Source organism: Cornus florida, unplaced genomic scaffold (genome assembly GCF_030987335.1).
Source record: "Cornus florida cultivar Cherokee Brave unplaced genomic scaffold, ASM3098733v1 CherokeeBrave_3.0.0_Hap2_Chr05, whole genome shotgun sequence".
Lineage (NCBI taxonomy): Eukaryota > Viridiplantae > Streptophyta > Magnoliopsida > Cornales > Cornaceae > Cornus > Cornus florida.
This window is the reverse complement of record NW_026775575.1, coordinates 114,031,468-114,049,821: the sequence shown is the minus strand read 5'-3', so window position 1 is coordinate 114,049,821 and position 18,354 is coordinate 114,031,468. Positions and strand designations below refer to the sequence as shown.

Below are 18,354 nucleotides of genomic sequence, written 5' to 3'. Positions count from 1 at the left end.
CGTTGAACTTTCTTTTATTAAAGTCAACGTTAATCAATAACTAATTATGCTGACATTATGTATTAAATTAAATAAAATATCCGTAATACCCTTATCCACTCTCTCCTCTCCTTCTCCTTCATCCTCCTCCACTACACAATCCCCATCATCCATTGGGTTTTGAAGAAGGTTTCAAATTTACAGGCGCCACAACCTCCTTGCTCAGATTGTGACTATTGTTTTTATTTACATTTGAATTATGATCATTATGTAATTTACCGATCAAATCACTTGTTTTTTCTGTATTCTTCTTCAATTGATCTTTCAATGGCACAACCGCATTAGTTTTTGCCTGGATCTCGCCAATTGCTGATCAATCTGAATTAAAATCATCAAAATTCATAGTAATATTAGCTAAATCAAAATAAATAACAAAAGCATCCCCAAGAAAATATAGAAATCTGTTTGGTTGCCAAGAAAAATACAGGAAAAGAAGCAGAACCTGGAATTTTATAACAATTTAGGAATATTCTGGAGTGGCAATTATGAAGAATAGAATTAAAATAAAATTACATAAAAAAAGGAAAAAATAATAGAGATCGAATGATTACCTGATGGAGGAGGGCTTCGGCGACCTTGGGTTTGGAGGAGATCCAATTCGCCATGATCGTTCAAATTGAATTGTGTTCTTGGGATCAGTATATGAGTCTCATGAGCTCCAGTTACGCATAGTGCGCATTTTAGCAAAGAGAAGAGAGAGACAAGAATATATGTTTATCTTTGGCCGTCTTTGTATCGTTTTATACATACACAAGCATCTATCTTTGTCTTCGCTGGCGGCCGCAACTTCATCTTACTCTCACTACACAATACCATCATCCCTTGCACCCATCAAGTAAACAAACATCTGTAATTCCATCACGAAACCCAAATCAACAAGACCTAATTACAACCCAACTTGTTGGTGCTGGTTCTTAGCCGGAGAGAAACAGTGGTCGATTGATGTTTGTGTGTGTATATATTTCTAAAAGAAAATGGGTAGTTCAGTCATTTATTATAATAATTTTGCAGTATTTTAGTAAATTAAATAGGTCCGTTAATCTATTTTACGAGAGGTTTATGTAAATTAGTTTCAATTTAAGGAAGATTTGTGTAAATTTTCAAACTAAAAAGAAGGTCTTTACAATTATGATAAAATATAAGGGAAGTTTGTATAATTTATCTATAATTTATTGTATTCGGGTGACAAATCCCTGTCCTGTCTGTCTGCGTGTTTCAGAGACGATAAGATTGTAAGAGTACGAAATTAAAAAGCATGTGGTAAATGGGGTATGCTGATATAGACCTTCATTGAAGCCTCTTTAATTTCTTCATACACAGTACTGTTTCTATTGCTTATCTTTTCTTGGTTCTAACTCTCCACAAATGATATTCTTGTTTCCCATCATGTTAAACATGATCTCCACAAACCCAAAATCAACATCACACTAACTAGTTTGAATGCACTATTTTTTTTGCCAAATACGTTGTACCCTTCGTTTTCAGGGTCGGCCTAAACTTCAATTTCATTTTCTTCACACTTGTGGGTATTCAAAATTGGTGTTCTACTCATCATTCATTTAAAGAAACTTTCCACTCTAATTGAGTCCCTAAAAACCAAAAAAAACATCCAGAACAGGTAGTTTTCTGATCACGAAGCAGAGGTGCCTTTAATCTATGGGGTACCCTTTTAATTTCTAGGGTACCCATGTTGATACTTTGATGCTATTACATGGGTCTTCATGAATATGTGAAGCCTCTGGAGTTAATATCTTTTCAGAAGTCTAAAAATCCATTGTGAAGCATATGGGTTTTGGCCTTTTGGGTCAACACTGGTCTTCTTCCCTGTTTATAAAGTTTGAAGCTTCAACCATGAAATCCATTGCCACAATGAGATTGCCCCTTTTGATATTAATCCTTTTCAATAGTGCTTGTGTGTATTGCCAAAGGCCTGCTGTTATAAATATAGGTGCACTTTTAACTTTCAATTCGGTGATTGGTAGAGCTGCGAAGGCGGCCATGGAAGCTGCCGTCTCCGATATCAATTTGGACCCGAGTGTTCTCAATGGCACTCAATTGAAGTTAATCACGGAGGATACAAATTGTAGTGTGTTTATGGGTTCCATTGGAGGTACCTCTTACTCTCCATTTGCTTGTATTTGTGTTTATGATTTTTTTTTTTTTTTCAATTATAATTCGTGACAATGTAAAAAGTGTAATTTTTACTGTGATGTTGATACTTATGCAGCAAGCAGATTCATAGAAGTCATTGTGGGTTATCTTGATCAGATCCACCTTCAGCTATAGATTGTGCAAAGCAAATTTTTCATACTTAAAACTTATTTATTTTTTTAACCAATTGTCCTCTGGTTCTAATTTTGTTCTCAAAATGAATGACAGAAAGGAAATTTAAAATGATTAAAAGTGGAATGTGGCAATTTTCTAAGTATTTTTATATATGTTGCAACGTATTTGTAAAGAGGAATCATTTCCAATTTCTCACAACTTTAAATCTTAAAAATTAAAATTATTCTTGCTAAATATGAAATGTTAGGTTTTTGGATGTCAAATTACAGAAGAGTTTTAATCCCCATAAATTGTAAGAGAAAAGAAAAGAAGTAATGCAGGTTGTTAAAACAAAACAAAACAAAACAAAACGGAAAGAATATTATTATGCATTGCGGCTCATTATTGATGATTGGGTTATCTCACATTAAACTGTAAATGATGAAATTATCTCACAGACACGTACAAGATGCATTGGCATATGAGACAGTTCCTCAAAAGTGTCGGTGCTCATTAGTTTCTTGCCTATAATATAGTAAATTTTGAAAATAATGTCATCATTATTTGGGTGCTATATCTATTGTAGTTTTGTAAGCTTTAAGTAATTCAAGTGGTGTTCAGATGTTAATTATCCTGAATCCAGGTAAATAAACACTATTAATTTGGATTCTTAATGTTATCCACAATTTCCAAATTAATTCAGGCAATCCAAGGAATGAGTGAAATTCACTTTTAAAGAGTCCAATCTGCAGTAATACTTCTTTTGGTCACATCAATTGAACTTTGTGCAACTTTTTATGGATTAATTATGGGTCAGAACGCAGGTTATTCATTCCTGTCTGCAAACTACATCAATATAATTGCAATTCTATTGTCAGCATTTCAGGTGATCGAGAAACAAGTAGTGGCAATAATTGGCCCACAGTCCTCCGCAATAGCTCATATGATTTCTCATATAGCTAATGGTCTCCGAGTGCCTCTTATCTCATATGCTGCCACTGATCCAACTCTGTCTGCCCTTCAGTTCCCTTACTTCCTCCGAACCACGCAAAGCGACTCCTACCAAATGGCTGCCATGGCTGATTTGATCAACTTTTATGGGTGGAAGGAGGTTATTGCCATCTTTGTGGATGATGACTATGGGAGAAGTGGAGTATCTGCTTTAGGTAATGAGCTTGGGAAGAAAATGTCAAAGATTTCTTATAAGTTGCCATTACCCACCCAATTTGATCTTGGTTACGTAACTGACATGCTCAATAAAACCAAATTGCTTGGACCTCGTGTTTATGTGGTTCATATTAATCCTGACCTGGAGTTGAGAATCTTTAGTATAGCTCAAAAGCTTCATATGTTGACCAGCAATTATGTGTGGCTTGCAACGGATTCGCTTTGTGCCACTTTAGATTCATTCTCCCCTGTGAATCGAGCTTCTCTGCAAATCCTCAAAGGTGTAGTTGCACTTCGTCAACATATTCCACAGACCACCCAGATTAAGGCCTTTGTGTCTCGTTGGAGAAAAATGCAGCAAAAAGGATTAGTACATTCTGGGTTGAATGCATATGGACTGTATGCTTATGACACAGTGTGGGCAGTTGCACATTCAGTTGATAAATTTTTAGACAAGCACGGGAATATAACATTTTCTTTCGATGATAATTTACATGGTATGGAAGCAACTAAAATGCAGCTTGAGAATCTCAAAGTTTTTGATGGCGGTCAACTTCTAGTCAAGATATTGTTGCAGACAAATTTCACTGGTTTGACAGGCCGGGTTCAATTTAATGCAAATAGGAACCTTGTGATTGGTGGGTATGATGTCATTAATTTTGGGCAGATGGCAATTCACAGAGTTGGTTATTGGTCTAATTATTCAGGTTTCTCTGTTTTACCCCCCGAAGCTCTAAAAGGTGAACAAGTAAGCTCTTCCCGTCTAGATCAGAAGCTTGGTAATATTACCTGGCCTGGTGGAAAGACGGAAAAGCCACGTGGATGGGTGATTGCTGAGGATGAAAAGCCATTGAGAATTGGAGTACCAAATAGAGCCAGTTTTAAAGATTTTGTGACAGGTTTTAACCACAGCCACAAAATAGAAGGATATTGTATTGACGTGTTTGAGGAAGCACGAAAACTAGTCCCATATGCTGTTCCTTACATATTTGAGCCTTTTGGGGATGGTCAGTCCAATCCCAATTATGATGAGCTTGTGAAGATGGTTGCAGATGATGTAAGTAAATCATATTAATTTTCTTTCAGTAACACTAGGTCCAGCACATGGAATGTGGGCTAAGGACATCCTATTAATTTACACAAAACATGCTGAAAGAATGAAGTCACACGAACAGATCTTTCCTAGGAGATGCTTTCTGCCGAAATTTCAAATGGATGACACCAACCAACTGATCTAAATCACTGTTGCGTTTTCCTTTTTCCTTTTCTTTTTTGAGGCCTGGTTTGCCATTTGTTTGCATTGTTATATAATACATGACTGATTTAAAAGAGGAACATGGGGGAAGTGGAAATGACGTGTGTGTTGTTATGATTTTTTTTTTCCTTTTTGCCCGGTTGCCTTTGGTCCGAGTGTCCTAGAACTTGAAGAATGGTATGTTTGCGAGGCACATTGATTGGTAATTTGAATTCCATTTAGCATGACTTGTTCATTCTATGAGAGTATGGTTTCAGGTGCTTGATGCAGCAGTTGGGGACATTACAATTGTTATGAACAGGACAAAGATTGTTGATTTTACTCAGCCTTATGTTGCCAGTGCTCTCGTTGTAGTGGTCCCCATCAGGAATTCAACATCAAGTGGTTGGGTTTTCCTCAAACCATTTACAGTGCAGTTGTGGTGTGCCACTGCAGCTTCTTTTGTGATGATTGCAGCGGTTATTTGGATTCTTGAACATCGTGTCAATGATGACTTTCGTGGTCCTCCTAGGAAACAGCTTATAACAATGTGCTTGTAAGCTTCATTGATGTTCTAATGAACTCCCTTTCCAATTTTCTTTACAAAATATTGTCATTAAATATTTTGATGCTTCAAAGTTGCATTTATGAACCCTATGTTTACATAAGAGTATTAAATTCTGATCATTTCATGATGCAGGTTCAGCTTCTCAACTCTGTTCAAGACAAATAGTAAGGACAATTATGACTTCTAAAACATGTTTAATTTATTTCTAGCTATAGTGTATGCACGTTTCTTTGAGGAATGCTGATTAGGTAAGTTTTAGGGCTTGCATTGTTTTTGTTTCTATCTGAAGTTTTTAAAATACTAGTAACAAGAATTATGACTCTCTTTCCAATTTAGCAATGATCTAGATTTACATTCATATCAAATTTTGTAATTCCAACTGAAATCAAGTTGCTATTCTTTATATGAAGCTTTGAAACCCTGATTTGATATGGAAGTGTGGCGAGATAACAATTGAAAGTATTGGGAGATAACAATTCTTCTGTAATGTCAATTGTTGTCAGCCATGGAAGTATTGAGAGAAAACTACTTTGCCCGTAATGATTCAAACCTAGTGGTCATCTCATTGAAATATTGAACAATGTGGTGTGTCATGGCTGTATCATGCACAATTTGATATTTCAAACCTAATACTAAAGATTTTCTGTCATTTAACCTTAAAAAAACAAATTTATATATTGAAAATCTCAATTAGGTTTTTTATATTCATTCTCAATATTGCATACTTTTCTTGCAATAATTGGTGATATTTGTTACCTGTTCCCTTTCTATTGGATTTAATTTTCTATAAGGGGGGAAAAAGTACTTTCATTCTGTCACTGCTTTGATTATATAAGTAAACTCTGTGACTGACAATTAATTAATTGACAACTTTCTTGTTATCATTATATCGCAGAAGAGGATACAGTTAGTGCACTTGGACGGATGGTAATGGTGGTATGGCTTTTCTTGCTGATGGTGCTCACATCAAGCTATACAGCAAGCTTAACTTCAATTCTTACAGTCCAGCAGCTTTCCTCATCCATCACGGGGATCGATAGCTTGATTACAAGCGATTGGCCTATTGGGTATCAAGTAGGGTCATTTTCTTATAGCTATTTTACAGACATTCTTAACATACCTCGTTCAAGACTTGTAGAACTTGGCTCCCCAGAAGAATATGAGAGAGCATTGCGACAAGGACCTAGTAATGGAGGGGTGGCAGCTATTGTAGATGAGATAACATATGTGGAGTTATTTCTGTCAAAGCAGACTGATTTTGGAATTGTTGGGCAACCATTCGCATGGAGGGGATGGGGATTTGTAAGTGGCTCTCTCTACATGTAGATCAATGATGCTTAACACATACACATAAATACATGCATGATATGTCTAATTAATGTGAATGTGCACTCTTACATGGTTGCATTTTACATTCATGTATGCATGTATGTAGCCTGCACAATCATGAGTTTGGGTTAAGTTACCAGCTGAAATATCAATATTGCATATTTAAAGCAGATTCAATTCTTTTAATAGGATAAAGAAGGGGGAAAATGTTATTCTCATGAAGTAGTGGCATTTAAACCTGATTTAAGACATTTATTAGTCTTTGAGTCACACCAGTGAACTTTGCCTGGATATAATGGAACCTAAGAGAACTATTGTTTGTGGCATCTCATTGAATTGACATTTACTCTGCCTTGTAATAATATCAGGCTTTTCAAAGAGACTCTCCGCTTGCTGTTGACATGTCAACGGCAATCCTTAAACTGGCTGAGAACGGAAGACTTCAGGAGATCAACGAGAAGTGGTTTTGTAAGACAGGTTGTTCTGCAGAGAGGATAGGAAGCTCTCAGCCTAATCAGCTCCACTTGAATAGCTTCTGGGCTCTCTATGTTTTATGCGGTGGTTTTGCTCTCACTGCCTTAATCCTGTTTTTGCTTCGTACTGTTCGCCAATATATCCGGTACAAATTGAGTCAGATGGACCATTCTACTCCTTCCTCCTCAGTATCATTAAGCACCCGTTGTTCTCATGCCATTTATAGCTTCGTTCACTTCATTGATGAGAAGGAAGAAGCTATCAAAAAAAAATTTACCCAGCGTGACAACCCTCAACCCCAAACAAGCTGATCAATCATGTTTTACATTCACAAAAGGGTTCGAAGGGGCGGTCTATTTTGTTAGAGCAATTTGAATATTTTGGTGTAAAAATGAATACCAGTTTGTAGATGACAAGTTTAGTACATTTTTAAGTAGCATAATGAAGCATGTAAATATATATATATATATAAACAGTGCAATATATAGTTCTTCATATTGATATTTATTTTTCTTCTGCTCCAGTTAGAATTTTCTGCCAGGATTTCTTGATCCAATTATATGGTTGTTGATATGTTTCCCTTTTTTATTTACCACTCAAGTCAAGGCTTTGGTAATTTTAATGGTTTGAAGTGACTTGCAGCACCCTGACTTGTGCCCTATTCTGGTTTTAACTTTTTAAGTAGGAGATCTTAAACCAGACTGAAGTAATATGGATTGGCTCATCTACATCATGGACCTTGGTAGGAAATTATGATTGAGTTGATCTTTTGTAGTTAGATCTGTTCCTGTTTTTCGTGACTCAATAGATGGATATGATTTGCACATATTTGCATTCTAATGATGAAAAAACTGTTATCTAGCACTTAGTCATACAAATTGAATTTATGAACACCTATAATAAAGATGCACAAATATTTCATGTCTGGTCTCATTAGGTACCTGAGCTACATTCAGACATTGAATCTATTAATCCCACATTGTAGATCAAATTAAAATTCAAAACTAAATAGAATTTCCTTCCAAAGGGTAGCACACAATCGAAGTAAGATGGGAATCAAAACCCAAATCCTTGGTCTACTTTTCATCCTTCATCTTCCTTCCAATTTATTCATTTTTCACTTGTGCTTTTTCTTTCCTTCCCCGATACTCTTTGGGTACATTAAATTAAACATTATGGTCTTTTTCATCACAGGATTTCTCACTTTTTTTAAAATCTGATCTCTTATACTTACCGACTCCACACCCAACTCTCATTCAAAGTCGGATGTCGGGTGTCATCAAAATTATCTTTTCTTTTTTATTAGGCTGTGTTCAGCTGTATAGAATTGGAACATTAGAATTGAAATTGATGGAATTGGAAAAAATTTTAGTTCAATTTTCTGTATTGTCTTTCTCTTATTTCACAATTTTAATTTCAAAACTCTAATTTTATAGAGTAAAACATAGTATGTTATGTGTATTTTAACACAGTTTTTGAATAGATAAAAACATCAAGCCGCCCACTCCTAAGAGAACATTTTCTAGCATGATTTTCAATTGATGGCTCGCTTTTTACAGAAACCCTTTATTAGGATTTGTGTTTTCAATTCAATAAACACTTCCAAATTACACCTTGTATTCCATGTTTTGAATAGAGATGTCTGGGGAGCTATAAAGCACGGACACTCCTCCCAGGGGTCCCGTACCCGTGTCGGATACTTTTCAGACACCGACACCAGTGTCCGAGGGTCGGACACATGTCCGATACTTCTGTAAAGTGTTCAAATATTATTTTTTATTGGACACGCGTGTCCGAAGCTCGAACACACGGTCAGACACTTTTGTAAAGTGTCCAAAATTTATTTTCTCTCACTCCTCTCAATCTCTCCTCTTCTTCAATTATCTCTCTTCATGAACAAGATATATATATATATATATATATATATTTAAGTTACATGAACAAAACTTTGTGAAAGACTAAAAGTATATATGTTTATTCATATACATATTTAGTTCATTATAGTTATGTCTCTTCTGCACATCTTCGTTTGGAATTTGGATCAACTTTATTTTTCATTTATTTTCTGTTTTGTCTTGTTTATATTTTTCTTATAACAGAGATGAAATTATTGAAATTGATTCTGTTCTTTGTTGTTGTTTTATTTTTCTGTACAAGATTATAGTAATATATATATATATATATATATATATATATATATATATAATTTTATAGGCGTATCCCCGCCGTGTCCGTGTCCTATTTTTTTAAAATTTGCCGTGTCGTCGTATCCGTGTCATGTCATACCCATGTTCCGTATCTGTGTCCGTGTTTCATAGCTGGGGAGACATTATATATTCTGCTGCAACATGCTTTTATTTATGTGTTTGATTTTCCTGTAGATCTCATTTGCAATAAAGATTTTATTCTAGTTGCAACTTTTTCTTTCTGGATTGTGTGTGGCAGAGTCAGTTGGATGATTGGAAACCCATGCTGACCTGTGTTTGTGTGTTCGTGGAGCAAAAGCAGGTTAAATCACTTTAAAATCTCCCAACATATTTCAATAGCTTCTCTCACGCCTCGGACCCGGACCCGGACCCGGACCCGGACCCGGACCCGGACCCGGACCCGGACCCAAAATTATAAAGAAAAAATATACCTAGTAGTAATGCGAAAGCACCAAATATTTATTGTTGATCGTTGAGGGGAAGGAATTGGAAAAAATTCATTACCATACTAACTACTCAATGTTATGCACTTCATTATGCTTAGTGGGTGTTTGGAATTGCTTCTCTATTACTGAAAATATTTTTATTTTAAAAAATTGCGATGCAATGTGTTTGGTGAAAAAATAAAGCTCTTATAAATGATAGAGGTCAGGTATAAAAAGCGCGTATAAGTGAAGATGGGAATCGTAACTTTTAAAATTACGTTATGGTAGAGATCCATGTTTTTAGGTAACTACTTTTCTTATATACAATTTAATCCTTTTATATTTTTTATAAATACAATTGTATCCCTTCTACAAATGAACAGCAAACAATATGGACTCTGTAACAAACTAAAATCCTAATTTATTTTGAGACTCTCTAGCTGCCTTTCAATCTCAGTTTATTTTGGGACTTTGAATTATATAATTGTTAGATGTTTAATTTTTAATAAATTATGATTTGTAATTTGTTTTTAAAATAACTATAATACATTTATACTATTATCTTAAATAACAAGTAATACGATTATTAATTGTGATTAAAGTGTTTAGTTTTATTTTATGAAATGTTATCTATATTGCAAAATATTATATTATTAAATTTCATTATCAAATAGTATATGAACAAATTTGCTTAATTTATCCCAAATCAAATACAAATTAATCATCATTAAAATATGTTTAATTTATTTATATTTTAGTACTCAATATAAATTCGATATCATAAACAAAATACGTAATATTTAAAATTAAAAAAAATAAAATAAAATACAAGTTGATCTTTATAAATTATTGAACTCAATAAAATTTTATAATATTTAATATTAGGGAATTAGTATATGTTTAGTGTAAGGGTAATATAGTAAAATTAGTAATAAAAGTGCTTTAAGCAACATTATTACCAAACAAATTTAAAAGTGCTTCGAGTATAAAAAGTGCTTTATACAATGTGGCACTAAACACTTAACTGCATCTTACTGAAAGCACTCTTACAACAGCTTTACTATTAAAAACGCTTTTAACATTCTAATAGCAATCCCAAACTGGCTCTAAATCAAAAGTTGTATAGAGGTAAATGGCCTAAGTTTCTTGGTAAAATAGAAAAAAATAAAAACAATTATTTAGTGCTTAAAATTTAGGATAAATTACATTGATCACTTCTGAGGTTTGGATAAATTAGATGCAGTAGAGTGTTTTACATTTATTATTTTGACCTCCTCAAATATTTGACTTATGTGTTCAACAATAATCCTCGCCGGTAATGAAAATTCTTCTTTCCTTGTGCTAAAAGATCTTAATAACTTTATATTTTGACATGAAATAACAAAAATACCATGAAATGTCATTGAAATGTAAAATATTATTTTTCATACAAAATTTATATTATTAAATTTTGCAATTTTTTTTTTTTTAATAACATTTGATTAGGTGTCTTTTTAGGGTTTGATTAGGTTTCTTTTTTTTTTTTTTTTCAAATTTTATATTATTAAATTTTACAATTTTTTTTTTAATAACATTTGATTAGGTGTCTTTTTAGGGTTTGATTAGGTTACTTTTTTTTTCAAAAAAAAAAAAAAAAGAAAGAAAAAAAGAAAGAAAGAAGAATTAGGTAGGGTAATATAAGGGAAAAAAATAAAAGGGTAATACAATCATTTGATTTGAATTTATTATTAAACTATCATTCAATTAGATAAGAGTATGAAAGACATTTTATATTCTTAAGATGTCAAAATAATAAAGATTAAACGTTATATTTATGCAATTTGTTCAAACATGAAAAGAGGTCAGCGTAATTTATTCTAAAATTTATAGTTAAGTAAACTGAAATAGAAAAGTTTCAATTTTCTTTTTTCAGTCAAATTAAAATATAACTAATAACTCTTACTTTTACAATTTTTTCCAATTGAGTTCTAAACCACTTCTGTTGCCTAATCCAAAATTTGATGCCTAATTCGTTCCTTGCAAACTGGCAATTAGATGCTGAAACAAAATACTCCTAAAACGACATACATTCGTTTCATATTTGGTCCACATGTTTCACATGCATATTTACAGTTGGGACTTGGGACCCACTACAAATTTGAAATATCTAAAAACCATCATCAGATTCTGATATCTGAGACGGGACTGTAAATGCAGATTTTTTTTTTTCGTTCTTCTTCTTTTTTTTTTAATACTGAATTTCTATTTCAGAAAAAAGAAAAAGAAAAAATAGAGTAAATAATTATATTGTAGACAAGAATTATTCCTTACTGAGCTTTCAAGACAGACAGTCTTTGAACTTTTGAATCTCTCAATGTCGGTTATGTTTGAATGAGAAATGATCTCTTTTAGCTTTTCTTAGGTGTTTTGTATATAAATGCACTCAATCTATTCGAAGATCTGTCTGCATGTGGTCTTCAATCAAGTAACCTCAAATTCCCCTTGTAAGTATCTCTTATTTACATTTAGTGTCATTTTCTCTTCATTTGTTAATCCATCCGTATGAGTTCTTCAATAAAGTTGAATAATGCCTCTCCAACTTGTTTTGTATTATGTCTATGTTTATATTAATTTATATACACTGTAAATAAATAGTAGAAATGTAAATAAATAGTACAAATGATGGGTATTTGGAACAAAAAATCACTAAATTTACAGCTAAAATTGGTTATTCTCAATGCTGAATATTGTAGATATTGTTCTTGTTATGCTTACTGTTAGTTACCATGTGTGTACCAATATCTAGCATCCAAGTTTGGATTTCAGTTATTAGGTAGTTTTGGGTTGTTACTGAGAGTGTTAAGAGACGTGTTGGACATGTTTGGAAATCTTCAAATTGTAAGCTTTTCTTTCATGCTATATCTGTTAACAGTGCAAATTGTGATCTGAAGAGTCAATCAACCAATTGCTGGCTTTCTTAAAAATGGTGGTCCACGTATCCATAAAGAGAGCTTTACTGGTGTTGATGTTCTTCTGTATGTGGGAGTCCATGGAAGTCCTGGCTAAGAATGGAAATGTCAGCATTTCTTCTTCAAGGCCTCCTGTTGTGAATCTTGGAGCTTTGTTTACTGTCAACTCAGTCATTGGACGGTCCGTGAGGCCAGCGATTGCAGCTGCAATTGATGATGTCAATTCTGATTCAACCATTCTTGCAGGGACAAAATTGAACCTTTTTTTTCAAGATACAAATTGCAGTGGATTTCTTGGAACCGTAGAAGGTAATTCGTAAATGCCCTTGTGTTGATGAACTTCTTCTCTGAGAGGCTCCAAATTTAGACTTTCCCTGCTATTAATAGGAGGGAACTACCCCCTCGGGTAGTCAGTTTAGGACACTGAAAAATAGAATATGCCCTTGATTATATAAAAAAGTAGAGTTTTAGAAGGGAAATATGAGGTTGTCTTAGTTAACTGTACTTCTACTCATTTAATTTGCAACTCTGCTTTTGAACTGCCTTATGCAAGTACACAGTATTGAGCATCATGTGCTTTGTGATCTCAGTTATCAATTTCTTATAACTGCAGTACTTTTTTATGAACTACGGTCTAGATAGCATTCTTCCAGGACTTCCTAAAATTCTAATTCTAGAGTGGCACCTAAGTTTCTCACAATGTCAATTGACTCAATTGTATCAGCTTTGATTTAGGAACGTTAATCTTAACTAGCCAAATAGTTCATGGACTATGTGGACTTTGGCTAGGCGTTGTTTTTTGTATGACATGGCCCTGGATTGTTTAAGTCTTTTGTTTCTTTGATATATTACAACTCTAGAAGTCATTGAGTTTACATGCTAGAATTGAAGTTTATGACCCATTGTAGAACCATCTATTCAGCACAAGTTCACAACCATCACTCAAGCAGATTACCAGTTTGTTAGAAATCCTAATATGAGAGCATAATGATTAAGAAATTTGTTTCAATATTAGCAGGACACAAAGAGGTCAAAAAGATATCCGCTAGATTTACAAGTAGCCAATAACCAAAGCAAAAGGTAGAGAAGAGGACTCACATAATTGTGTGACTACTTATGAACATAGCAACTTATCTGTGACAAACACCCCTTTCAATAAACAAAAATAAAAAAGTTGGATGATGAGTGTTTCACTAATTGCTCTCTCTCTCTCTAGATCAAGGATTATCTTGTAATAAAATAAAAGGACAATTTTGACAAAGCATCCTTGCTCATGCAGCTTTTGAGCTGATGGAGAAAAGTGTGGTGGCTATAATTGGCCCCCAATCCTCTGGAATAGCACATGTTCTCTCCCATGTTGTAAATGAACTTCATGTGCCACTCCTGTCATTTGGGGCAACAGATCCCAGTCTTTCTGCATTGCAGTACCCATATTTCCTCCGCACCACACAGAGTGACTATTTCCAGATGAATGCAGTAGCTGATTTGGTCGAGTTTTATGATTGGAGGGAGGTAATTGCCATCTTTGTCGATGATGATTATGGTAGAAATGGGATTTCTGTATTGGGTGATGCCCTCGCAAAGAAGCGTACCAAGATCTCTTACAAGGCTGCCTTCACTCCTGGAGCCTCCAGAAGTGATATTAATGATTTATTAGTTGAAGTAAACCTGATGGAGACTCGGGTTTATGTCGTACATGTAAATCCTGATTCTGGTCTAACAATATTTTCTGTAGCAAAACATCTTCAGATGATGACCAGCGGCTATGTTTGGATTGCTACAGATTGGCTTCCTTCTGTTCTAGATTCGCCAGAATCAGTTGGTACTGATACAATGAATCTCTTACAAGGGGTTATTGCACTTCGTTTTCACACTCCAGACTCTGATCTAAAAAGAAGTTTTACATCCAGGTGGAATAACTTGAAATATAAGGAAACCTCGGGCTTCAATTCTTATGCACTCTATGCTTACGATTCTGTTTGGTTAATTGCCCGTGCTCTTGAAGTTTTCTTCAATGAAGGTGGAAATATCTCTTTCTCTGACGACCCCAGGTTGCACAACATCAGTAGAGACGCACTAAAGTCAACAGCACTCCGTACTTTTGATGAAGGCAAGAAATTGCTCCACATACTTATGGCAACGAACTTCACAGGTTTGACTGGTCAAATTCAATGTGATCCAGAGAAGAATTTAATTCGTCCAGCATTTGATGTTCTTAACATTGGTGGAACTGGGCTGCGCAGGATAGGTTATTGGTCAAATTATTCTGGTCTTTCTGTTGTTGCTCCAGAAATCTTATATAAGAACCCCCCAAACACCTCAACCAGTAATCAACATCTTTACACAGTAATCTGGCCTGGTGAAACAATTACAAAGCCACGGGGATGGGTGTTCCCTGATAATGGGAAGCCATTGCGAATTGCAGTGCCTCGCCGAGTAATGTATCAAGAATTTGTAGCTAGAGACACGAATCCCCCAGGGGTGAGAGGATACTGTATTGATGTCTTTGAAGCTGCACTCAACCTGTTGCCGTACCCCGTCCCTCACACATACATTTTATATGGAGATGCTCAGAGAAACCCTTCCTATGACAATCTTGTGAATGATGTCGCACAGAATGTGAGTATCTGCTTTTAAGTTTATTTGTCATACAACCCCACTAACTTTAGCATTGTCTTCCTAAGTTTGCATACCAGAACCCCCTCCCTCAAAAAAAAAAAAAAAATAAGGTAATAATAAAATGAAAAGTGAAAACTAAGATTACATGGAGCTTTGGCATTAATATTGAATATTGTGTGTTCTTGCTTTTGTGTTGGTATTGGTATTCTCTGTAGAAATAGTAGTTGTAATAATTTGTTTGGATTTCTGTAAGGTTTCAATAGTATGGTAATTTTCTTGGTTTGCTTAATCTTCCAGAAGTATGACGCAGCTATTGGGGACATTACAATTGTTACCAATAGGACTACAGTGGTGGACTTTACACAGCCTTACCTGGAATCTGGACTTATCGTAGTTGCTCCTGTCAAACAGATGAAGTCTAGTGCTTGGGCTTTCCTAGAGCCATTTACTGTGCAAATGTGGTGTGTCACTGGGGCCTTCTTTCTTTTTGTGGGAACTGTTGTCTGGATACTCGAGCATCGGATGAATGCTGAATTCCGTGGTCCGCCGGGACAACAACTCGTAACAATCTTTTGGTTAGTATTTTTTAACTCACAAGTCTTCCAGTCTAAATAGAGTCACTGCATGTCTCACTAGAAGATGATGTCAAAGCATTTAGGTGATGGACTTGGATGTTGCCAGGGCATTCACATCCCTCTAACTATAGCACTGCATATGTAGAACATCATGCATATTGCACCACGGAGAACAACTTATCAGTGTAAACATGAGTTTTCTACTTGAACATTCTCAAGAAGTCTATAATGGATGGAGACAGAGAATATAACTTTCAGATTTTTTGAAAATAAATTTATGTGCTGAGGTAATTTGGCTAGTGGCTAGCCAATCATACTGGCTATAATTATCCAAGCTACCTGAAAGCCTGCCTCAAAACCCATGTGAAAACCGAGATTATGTTTGCCTTGGCTCATCCCTTGTTTTAACTTTACAAATGTTAAAGAACAATACCAAGAGTCTAAGATGGCTTTAATTTTGCAGGTTTAGCTTCTCAACAATGTTTTTTTCGCACAGTAAGTAAACCATGCCTGGTCCTTATATTCTTCCGTGTCATGTCTGTTCTTTTAATTTATTTCTATGGAGTTGTCTACAATTTTTGGAAATTTATGCTTGAAAACCACTAAAATTCTTCCCTGTTTGGACTTAACACAGGGGAGAACACTGTGAGCACCCTCGGACGTTTAATACTCATCTTATGGCTCTTTGTGGTCTTGATTATCAATTCAAGCTACACAGCTAGTTTGACGTCAATCCTTACGGTGCAGCAGTTGACTTCACGGATTGAAGGGATTGACACTTTGATTTCAAGCAATGATCCAGTTGGAGTTCAGGATGGATCATTTGTGTATAACTATCTGATTGAAGAGCTCAATATTGCAGAATCTAGGCTCAGAATATTGAAAACCCAGGAAGAATATGTTAGTGCCCTTCAGCTAGGTCCAAAAGGTGGTGGTGTAGCTGCAATAGTCGACGAGCCTCCTTATGTTGATCTCTTCTTGTCTAAAACTGATTGCATATTTGGGACTGTTGGACAGGAGTTTATGAAAAGTGGATGGGGATTTGTAAGTATCTCCTCAGTATAAGTCCAAAGAAGTATAACTGCAACTAAATTGAAATGACTTGGCAAACTTTTTTTGACAACCTACGATTCTCCAATTGAAAAATATTGTTGAAATAAAAAAAGTGTTGGGTGATGCCATTCTTTTCCATATGCTAAATACAAATTTGATCTTATGCTAATTTAAGCCTAATCTCTTTTTCTTTTTTCTTTTTTCTTTTTTTGGTCGCTCTATATTATTTCTAGCACCATGATTTTGATGGCTGGATGGAAAGGAGTTCAATTGGTTGTGTGGTTCTAAGAAAGCGTGGAAAATATGCGCGCGCACACACACACACACACACACATATAGAGAGAGAGAGAGATTAGATGGACAATATATAATAGCACTGTATCCTTTGAATTTAGAACTATTTTGCAACAAGGCCTAATTTGACTGTCATGTTTGATTTCTTTGACTCAGGCGTTTCAGAAGGACTCTCCTCTTGCAGTGGACTTGTCAACTGCAATTCTTCATCTTTCAGAGCGCGGTGATCTCCAAAGAATACATGATAAATGGTTGTTCCACAGCAAGTGCAACCAACAAATCAATGAAGTTGAAGCAGCTCGTCTTTCTCTCAAGAGCTTCTGGGGCCTATTCCTTATCTGTGGTATTGCATGCTTCCTTGCACTTGCAGTGTTTTTCTGTAGGGTGTTCTGGCAATACCGCAGATTTAGCCCAGAAGGCGAGGATCAGGAGCTTGAAGAGCCTGAACCTGCAATGGCTAGATGTACAATCCCAAGAGCTAGCTTCAGGGACATGATTGATTTTGTCGATATGAAAGAAGCTGAGATTAAGGAAATGCTCAAAGGGAAGAACGGTGATAAGAGAGGACAAGCTAGCCAGAGCTCTATCCAGCCTGGTTCACCTCCCTGAGAAAAATTTGTTACTGTGAACTGGTGATTTGTTCCAATGTCCTTACCCTTGTTGCTTTTATATAACACAATCTAGGACGCTAACACATACTCCCCATTTCCACGATACCAGAAAAAACTAGATTGAGAATGTTATCTAGACAATCCGCAGAGAGAGATCGATCTTGGCTACATGTGTTACTACTGTTTGTGATTCAGGACGATCTCTGTGTTTGCATTTTTTTTTCACAAAAGAGGAGTTTTGAAGAGGCTGAAGTTTTACAGTTTCTTCTTAGTGGGTTAGAAGAATGCTACAAGAGCATTCTGTTTCAGCCTTTCTAAGGTGCCTAACAAACTTATTAGAAATATATCCTCAATTCTGCGTACAGATGGTAGGTCCATTGAGTAGAAACTTGAACTACAATTACTATTTGTAGGGTTCAAAGTTCTTGGACCTCTTATATGTAACTCTAATGCAAGGTCTTGTCAGGAGTTGGAACTCCCGTTATTCTATCACTACTTATGTTTACCCGGTTCCCTACGCATTGGTAAGTACGTTCCCCCTGCCGG

At 35.3% G+C, this 18,354-nt stretch overlaps 2 protein-coding genes across 4 annotated transcripts; both read left to right on the top strand.

Moving 5' to 3' along the window:
- Window positions 1-1,274: 1,274 nt before the first annotated feature.
- Window positions 1,275-7,599, top strand: LOC132308746 (glutamate receptor 3.7). 3 transcript variants are annotated; one of them, XM_059806951.1, is made up of 6 exons: window positions 1,275-2,149; window positions 3,183-4,528; window positions 4,984-5,261; window positions 5,406-5,437; window positions 6,172-6,575; window positions 6,971-7,599. In XM_059806951.1, the coding sequence occupies exons 1-6, from the start codon at window positions 1,825-1,827 to the stop codon at window positions 7,385-7,387; spliced, it is 2,802 nt and encodes a 933-aa protein (XP_059662934.1). In that variant the 5' UTR covers window positions 1,275-1,824; the 3' UTR covers window positions 7,388-7,599. The 3 variants fall into 3 exon arrangements, with proteins under 3 accessions (XP_059662934.1, XP_059662933.1, XP_059662935.1); XM_059806950.1 differs by having other exon boundaries at window positions 1,278-2,149; window positions 6,169-6,575; XM_059806952.1 differs by having other exon boundaries at window positions 2,053-2,149; window positions 3,191-4,528; window positions 6,169-6,575.
- Window positions 7,600-12,371: 4,772 nt separating this feature from the next.
- Window positions 12,372-18,318, top strand: LOC132308744 (glutamate receptor 3.4-like). Its single transcript, XM_059806948.1, has 6 exons — window positions 12,372-12,965; window positions 13,936-15,275; window positions 15,573-15,850; window positions 16,314-16,345; window positions 16,485-16,894; window positions 17,354-18,318. The coding sequence occupies exons 1-6, from the start codon at window positions 12,671-12,673 to the stop codon at window positions 17,804-17,806; spliced, it is 2,808 nt and encodes a 935-aa protein (XP_059662931.1). The 5' UTR covers window positions 12,372-12,670; the 3' UTR covers window positions 17,807-18,318.
- The last annotated feature ends 36 nt before the right edge of the window (window positions 18,319-18,354 follow it).

Excerpts from the sequence above, each read along its gene's own strand:
- LOC132308744 (XM_059806948.1), top strand. The coding sequence starts at position 12,671 with ATGGTGGTCCACGTATCCATAAAGAGAGCTTTACTGGTGTTGATGTTC. Across the intron at positions 12,966-13,935 it reads ATTTCTTGGAACCGTAGAAG|CTTTTGAGCTGATGGAGAAA; the intron begins GTAATTCGTAAA and ends TTGCTCATGCAG. Across the intron at positions 16,346-16,484 it reads AACAATGTTTTTTTCGCACA|GGGAGAACACTGTGAGCACC; the intron begins GTAAGTAAACCA and ends GACTTAACACAG.
- LOC132308746 (XM_059806950.1), top strand. The coding sequence starts at position 1,825 with ATGGGTTTTGGCCTTTTGGGTCAACACTGGTCTTCTTCCCTGTTTATA. Across the intron at positions 4,529-4,983 it reads TGAAGATGGTTGCAGATGAT|GTGCTTGATGCAGCAGTTGG; the intron begins GTAAGTAAATCA and ends GTATGGTTTCAG. Across the intron at positions 5,262-5,405 it reads CAGCTTATAACAATGTGCTT|GTTCAGCTTCTCAACTCTGT; the intron begins GTAAGCTTCATT and ends TTCATGATGCAG.